At 55.9% G+C, this 7,337-nt stretch overlaps 2 protein-coding genes across 2 annotated transcripts; one reads left to right on the top strand and one right to left on the bottom strand.

Moving 5' to 3' along the window:
• Positions 1-1,110: 1,110 nt before the first annotated feature.
• Positions 1,111-1,942, top strand: Bglap (bone gamma-carboxyglutamate protein). The gene is made up of 4 exons (XM_057793325.1): positions 1,111-1,236; positions 1,328-1,366; positions 1,477-1,546; positions 1,713-1,942. Exons 1-4 carry the CDS (start codon positions 1,173-1,175, stop codon positions 1,843-1,845), a joined length of 306 nt encoding a protein of 101 aa, XP_057649308.1. The 5' UTR covers positions 1,111-1,172; the 3' UTR covers positions 1,846-1,942.
• Positions 1,943-2,062: 120 nt separating this feature from the next.
• On the bottom strand, positions 2,063-6,657 carry Paqr6 (progestin and adipoQ receptor family member 6). The gene is given in 13 exon segments (XM_057793588.1): positions 2,063-2,746; positions 3,031-3,072; positions 3,075-3,143; positions 3,146-3,161; positions 3,264-3,317; positions 3,319-3,361; positions 4,124-4,232; positions 4,235-4,292; positions 4,295-4,414; positions 4,416-4,515; positions 4,614-4,741; positions 5,263-5,338; positions 6,068-6,657. Coding segments are annotated over 13 exon segments (1,275 nt in total). The 5' UTR covers positions 6,250-6,657; the 3' UTR covers positions 2,063-2,468.
• Between the last annotated feature and the right edge of the window lie 680 nt (positions 6,658-7,337).

The following is a 7,337-nucleotide window of genomic DNA, read 5'->3' as shown; positions in this document are numbered from 1 at the left end:
TCCCCACCCCACCCAGGCTGGGAGACCGGGCCAGGGTAGGATGCTCTGTCCCTGTGAAGACGGGAATAGGCCCCATCTGAGGTTGACACTGGGAGGCTACCCTGACAGGATGGAAACCGCGGGCTCAGAACCCAGATGTGCGTTCCGTGCATTTACATCTTGTAGGTCTTCCCACCAGGGTCCACCTTCCTGGTCTGTGTTGGTCCGTCATTGTGCCAGAACTGAAGAGGCCATACTCACCTTTGTCAGCCGAGGTCTGTGAACTTTTCTCCTGTCTTAGTTAGGGTTACTAATTGCTGTGATAAAACACAACGACCAAAGCAGCTTGAGGAAGAAAGTTTCGCTGGCTTACACTTGAGTATCAATGTCCATCGAAGGAAGTCGGGGCAGGAACCTGGAGGCAGGAGCTGAAGCAGAGGTCATGGAGCGTGCTGCTTACTGCCTTGCTCCCCATGGCTTGCTCAGCCTGCTTTCTTCTAGAACCCAGGACCACCAGCCCAAGATGGTACTGTCTATCTACCCTGGGCTGGGCCCGCCCCCTTCAATCACTAATTAAGCAAATGCCCTACAGCCAGAGTCATGGAGGCCTTGTGTCAACTGAAGCTTCCTTTCAAGTTGACAGAAAACTAAGGACACACCACCCACCCTTTCACTTGAACTGAGCTTTCTGCGCTGGGCAAATGAGGACATTGCTGGCCGCTCCTTTTCTGGGGTTTGGCTCCTGCCCTCGTGGCAGGCACTGAAAATCACAGGCTATGGGACCTGGAGCCCAGTTCATCCCAAACCTATTTTAGACCTTTGCACCATCTCTAGGGTACTCATAGGGCCCAGCCAGTGCTCTGGCTAAGGCTGAGGGAGATACAGAGACTAGGAAAGGAGGGGCAGCCCCAGGCGGAAGAGGTCGGGGCAGAGTCAGTCTGGCAGCCTCTGATTGTGGCCCACACTCTACTCCCAGGGCCTCGCCCAAGGCAGCTGCAATCACCAACCACAGCATCCCTTGGGTTTGACATGTTGAGCCAGGGCACATGACCCCCCAATTAGTCCTGGCAGCATCCCCTGCCCCGCCTGCTCACATTGGGGGCACAGGCAGTGGATATAAGTGGTGCTGGAGGCTGAAGGGCACAGAGCAGACAAGTTCCACACAGCATCCTGGTGCAGAACTGGCAGGCACCATGAGGACCCTCTGTCTGCTCGCTCTGCTGGTCCTGACTGCATTCTGCCTCTCTGGTCCAACAGGTGTGTTTCCTTCTTGTTAATTTCTAGGGGTAACCATACTCCTGAAGGGTGTCAGGAAGCAGAGCTAACTGCATACTCTTTTTCTTTACAGATGCAAAGCCCAGGGGCTCAGAGTCTGACAAAGGAACTGGTAGGAAGCCTGGAGCCTCAGCCCTGCCCCTCACCCTGTCTCCAGCTCCCCCTTCCCCCTGCCTGGCTGTCCTCACCTTTCCTTTCTAACCCTCTCCCTCTGCTGCACAGCCTTCGTGTCCAAGCAGGAAGGCAGTAAGGTAGTGAACAGACTCCGGCGCTACCTGGGCCATGGACTTGGGTGAGTGGGAAGGAGGTGCTGTTTGCCTTCCACATTGGTAAGGAGAGGTTGGGGGGTCCCCCATGAGCTGCCAAGGGCTCTACAGTACAAGTCGATTCCTCGTGTGCGGCGGGAAGAGGGTGTGTGTACTACATGTTGGTTGATGCCGCCATTTGGTGTTTCTCAGAGCCCCAGCCCCCTACCCAGATCCCCTGGAGCCCAAGAGGGAGGTGTGTGAGCTCAACCCCAATTGCGATGAACTAGCAGACCACATCGGCTTCCAGGATGCCTACAGCCGCTTCTACGGTACCACTGTTTAGGGCAGTCTCAACTTTGGCTACTCCAGGATTCAACCCTCCCTGTTTCCTTCTCTGCCCTGCAAGTATGGGTGGCACAGCTGCTCCAATAAAGTCCAATAAGAAACTGGGCTCCAGTCTGTCCATCGTGGGGCTTCAGGGGGTGGTGATGGGGGTGGCGGAAGCGCTGACACTCAATCAGAAAGCTACAGTCCAGTTTATTGTACTGCTTTGTTGTGGACAGCACTGGAGGTGGCTTTCTAAAGTCCAGCAGCCCCTCTCCCCACAGTGGCCCCCACCACATCCGATATGTCACTGGGGACATACCCAAACATACGAATCAGCAAAGGCCTGGTCACAATGACAAGCCGAACAGGCAGCTCCTGTGTGGACACACAGTTGCTGACAAGGGGCCCAGTCTGGCCCTGGGGCAGGGCAGGTATGTAGTGCAGATGGCTCACACGCACCCAGGATGACCTGAACTAAGCAGATCACGTGAGAAGCCCCACACCTCCAGCTCTGCCCCAGCCTAGGTACTTGTCCCCACAGTTTTGAACTAGGTACTTGTCCCCACCGCCGCCTGCCTCTGCTTCTCAGGCCCTGTCAGGGCTCCTCCGCCTCCCTCCATGCCACTACCAGAGATGGGCTCACTGTCGTTTAGCCTGGAGCTCCTCTTCTAGTGGGCCACCCTGCAGCAGGGGGCAGCTTCCAGGGCTGCGCAGCAGAGAGGCTGTGAAAGCAGCGATGATGAGCAGGTTTCCGACCACTGCCAGGCTCAGTGTGGCCATGGTGGCCTCCAGGCCAAGGGTGGGTTCTTGCATGGTCAGCCAGGCTCTACGGGATCCCGTATCAACCAGCACTGCCTCCAGCTGGAAGTGGGTGCCCAGCACTGCACAGATGTGGAACAACAGCTGGTGGCTATGGCCTGAAGAGAGGGGTTAACTGGTTAGGCACAGAACCCTCACAGTTTTGAACAGATTGACCTGTAACCTGGGGCAGTCACCTGCCCACTGGGCCTGGGAAGAAAACCAGATCCCTGAAGGTTCTGGAAGAGCGATTGGACTGAGCTGCATAAAGCCCTAAATTCTATGATTACTGAGGGCTGGGTGGGGCAGTGGAGGGGGGACTGGGACATCCCTCTTGGCTAGGATACCCCATGTTCCAGTCTCCCTGCTCTGCCAGGCCAGCCTGAGCCAGGCTTGTGCTCACCAATATAGTCGAAGCGCCCAGGTGCCAGGCGCTCTGGCAGATGGCTGCAAAAAGGAAGTCTGTGAGCGGAGCGCAGAGGAGGCGGTAGGCATGTCTGGATCTCAGTGCCTCCTGCCCCAGCACAGCAGCAGCTGGTAAGAGAAAAGAGAGCCGCTGGGTGCTGGGTGCCAGGGTCCTGTGCCTGGAGAGGGCAGAGAGCTGAGGAGAGACTGATGGAGAGCCCTGGTGCTTACCCTGTAGAACAGCAGGAGGTTGTCAAACAAGAAGGGGTAGGCAAAGGCGGTGGTGCAGCAGAACCTTGCTGAGCCTCCGGCTTTCTAGCTCTGGGAACCTGACAGGCAAGAAAAGCGGGTTGGCCTCTATCCCTGGGGTGAGTGCAGATCAAGAAGTTATTTTGGGTCAGGAGATGGTGGCACATGCCTTTAATCCCAGCACTAGGGAGGCAGAGGCAGGTGGATCTCTGTGAGTTTGAGACCAGCCTGGTCTACAAGAGCTAGTTCCAGGACAGGCTCCAAAGCCACAGAGAAACCCTGTCTCGAAAAACAAAAAACAACAACAACAAAAAAAAAAAATTTGGGTCAGAAGGGGGTGAAGGGCCTCAGTGGCTAAAAGAACATCAGGAAGCATGTGTTGAGGCATGCCTGTAACCCCAGCATTGGGACGTAGAGACGGGAGGTCAGCCATATAGTTCAAGACCCTGTCTCAGGGTGGTGGTGGTGCCCGCCTTTAGTCCCAGCACTTGGGAAGCAGAGACGGGGATATCACTGTTTTTGAGGCCAGCCTGGTCTACTGAGTGAGTTCCAGGTGGGTGAGTGGGGACCCTGTCTCAAACAAACAAAAGGAAGCGAGGAAAAAGAACAAAAGGAAAGAAGGGGGAGAGGGGAAGGAAATAGGGGCTGGTGAGATAACTCAGCAGGTATGGTAAACACAAATATATGTAGTAAAAAATAAAAGAGAAAGCCCTCAGGACACAGGATCCTCGCCCCGTGTAAGAATAAGGACAACTGCCTTTCCAGGATAGCACACTGGCCAACAGTAAGGCCTCCTACTGGGTTAGGTACTGGGGTGGCTCAGAAGCAGTGCAGCAACCCACCGCGAGTAGCAGGAGAGGCCGGTGCACAGGAAGGAGTTGAGCGCAGCGGTAGGCACGAAGAACTGGTGCAGGCAACCGTGCAGCCAGGAGGCCGGCATGGAGTAGGCGCATAGGGGAAGGCACAGCCTGCGGCGAGGTGCAAGTTGAGGCCTGCGGGCTCATCCTCTGCGCTCCACCATCACCCACTGCCCTCAGCTCACCCAGGCTGTAGTCCAGGAAATAGCAGATGTGGCGCGCACGGGGCGACGTGGAGCTAAAGGTGTGCGCGCAGCAGGATGCGAAGGGCGAAGGGGTAGAGGCAGGCGGGCAGGAGTAAGACCAGCAACGGCAGGTGGTACGGCTCTGCGGGGAAGCCCGAGCTACCTAACGCCAGGAGGCGCCACAGGAAGTACCTGTGCCGGGCACCTGCTCAGGCGCTGGGACCAGAGTGCCTGACTAGTCCCTGCCCGCCTGGCACCCCGTCTGAACCTAAGGCAGAGCCTTTGCTCACCAGGTGGGTAGGAAGTGAGTCCAGTTGTTGACCGTCTCATTGGTCATCTGGAAGGAGCTGAGAACACAGTCTAAGGCTGAGCTTGTGGGGCGTCGGTAGCCAGACATGATGCTGTCTTCCCAGAACACCTGGAGGTGGTGGGGGAGAGAGCAGAGGGGTCATGGTATGCAGGCCTATCCCCTGCATGGAAAGTGTCTGGTAGCCTGGCCTTTAATCCCAGCACTACAGAGGCAGAGGCAGGCGTTCCCATGAGTTCAAGGCCAGCCTGGTCTACAGAGTGAGTTCCAGGACAGTCAGGCTTCAGAGAGAAACCCTGTCTGGAAAAATAAAAAGTGTCTGGAAACAGGATCTCAGTTGTTCCAAGCCAAACTCAGTCCAACCTCTTTCTTACCAGTCTTCCAAACTCAAAGACCCATACTGAGATTAGGTAGGATTGGGGAATACACACATAGGGTGTTCTGCAGAAAGGGACTCTGGATGGAGGGATATTTGGGTCTTTGGGGAGGGGTCGCAGGTTCTATACTGCAATAGAGAGATAAGAAAGTTAGCTTGCAGGAGGAGCTTCCCTACTAGCTAACAAGAGGGAAATCTTTGCCCCAATGAGCCCTCTGGGGAGAGGCAAAGTTGATGATGGGTTGGGGCCCCTCACCCGAGGGACCTGGTGGACTCGAAGAAGTTGAGGCAGCTTGAAACTGAGCCTGGTGGCCAGGTATCTCCACATTGTCCTGGAGATAGAACAGGGTGGGTTAGGGATTGGCACCCATCTACAGGTTTCTACAACCAGATTCAGGGTAGAGTCAACCACTGAGTCCAGGATGGGCTCCTACACGGGTAGCAGCCGGTGCTGGCCACAGCTGTTTCCCTTTCCCCTCCTGGACCTAGCCTGGGGCATTCAGTCCTGCCGCCGTGAAGGTCCTCAGCCTCTGCCAGCCGGTGTTCAGTAAAAGGCCCCCAGCAGCGAGGCTGCCTCCTGTTAGAACCCCGTTTGGTCCTCAACCAGACTTCAAGGAGTCTCCCCCCTACCCCACGCCCCAAAGACGGAGATAAGAAGGACAAGGAATAGGGGGTGCGCTCCTCTTTTCGAAGGAGACCACCTGTGCCCTTGAGAGTACTTGGGACCCCTGCCCCTCCTGGGTCCCCCCAGACCTGTGCGCCGCGTCCGGGTGGCCTCGGCTCCGCCTGCCCCGCCCTCCCTTCAGCCGCCTCGCCAAGCACATTCCTTGGCACCGGGGGGGGGGGGGGGGGGGGGGGCGGGCTAACGGAGTAGGCTGGGCCGCTGACTTAGACCCTTCCTCCTGCCCCAGGCTAAAACTTCCCAGCAAAATCCACCCTCATTTTCTGCCGCCAGCTCCGCCCGTCCTGGAGTATTGCAGGGCTCTTGAGGACTTACAGTGTTAGTCTGTCTGTCCTGTGAGCTCGGTGCTAAGGACCTTGCCTAGTTTGACAGCACAAACCTGTTCCCCAGGCCCTTCATCCCAAGTGAAGAGGCGGTGTAGGAGAGGTGCCTATCCTGGCTGCTGCCCCTCTCCATGGGAAAGGCTGAAACGATTGCGGGGGGGAGGGGGCATCTGCTGTCGCAATAGGGTCTGGAGATCTCGGCAGCAGAGAGGAATGCGAGGCTGGGCCGATACTTCATCTCCCAGAGACTGACCTGGCTACCAGCTAGGCTGACGGGGACTCCACAAGCAGAGTCTCTGGATCCTGGAGTGGCTGGGGATGTGGGCCATGCCTGGCAGAATGAGGAGACAAGGGGAAGCTGGGAACAATCTTAGCCTTGTCTATTAGTCTTGGAGTAGCACGGGGGTGGCCCAGTCCACTAGCAGGCAGCTGGCTTGGGCTCATACACACCACCAGCCCTCAGCGTGAGTCTGGGCCCACTTGACTGTGCTGTCTTGACCAGCTTACTCTTTGACCAGGACACCTGGTCCAAGTCCCCCAGGATCTGAGATTGCTAGGCAGGAGGCTCCAATACTGATTTCAGCTGCATCCCAGAATCCATCCTTGCTTTGCCCTTGGCGAATGTTGGGCCACCTGTGAAGGGCATTGCCAATCTATCTGATTTACCCTGACACACAATGAGTTGCCAATTTAGTGGGGTAGGTATAAAGACTTAGCTTCAACCTCATTCCTTATTCCTCCTGCAGGACAGCACCCAGCTGGGAACACCCAACTAGGTCCAGGCTGCAAATTTCATCAGTGTTCTGTAAAGCAGGACTGATGATGCTTCCTGTGCTCCCAGAGATGAAAGAAACCACCAAAAGTCCAGGCCGGGTTGGTTACACAGCAATTCGTGCTGGGGATACAGTTGGTAGTGATGTGGAGGAGACACACAGTGATAGAATTGATGTTATGACTCAGTAATAGATTCACCTAGGAGACATTAAGTAACACGAGTGGAACTTAGCTAAAGGAGCACTGGGAAGTAGTGGGTGAGTGGGTGCTGCGATATAAATGTTGGCTCTGATTCTCATGACAAAGGAGACAGTGACTAATGGGTCAACCAAGGAAGCCTAGGGCGATGTAGGGTCACAAGCATCATTAAGTCCAGGTCGGCCATTAAGTCTTCTTTGCTGTTTGGGGGGGGGGGGGATGATACAAAACTCTGCCAAGTAGGAAAGACCCTGGGTAATAACTATTCAAAACAGAACACTGGCCGGACATAATGGTGCATGCCTTCATAATCTCAGTATTTGGGAGGCAGAGGCAGGCAGGGATCTCTGAGTT

Source organism: Chionomys nivalis, chromosome 18, assembly GCF_950005125.1.
Source record: "Chionomys nivalis chromosome 18, mChiNiv1.1, whole genome shotgun sequence".
NCBI lineage: Eukaryota > Metazoa > Chordata > Mammalia > Rodentia > Cricetidae > Chionomys > Chionomys nivalis.
The sequence above is the reverse complement of the archived record's forward strand: the minus strand, read 5'-3'. Positions and strand labels throughout refer to the sequence as shown.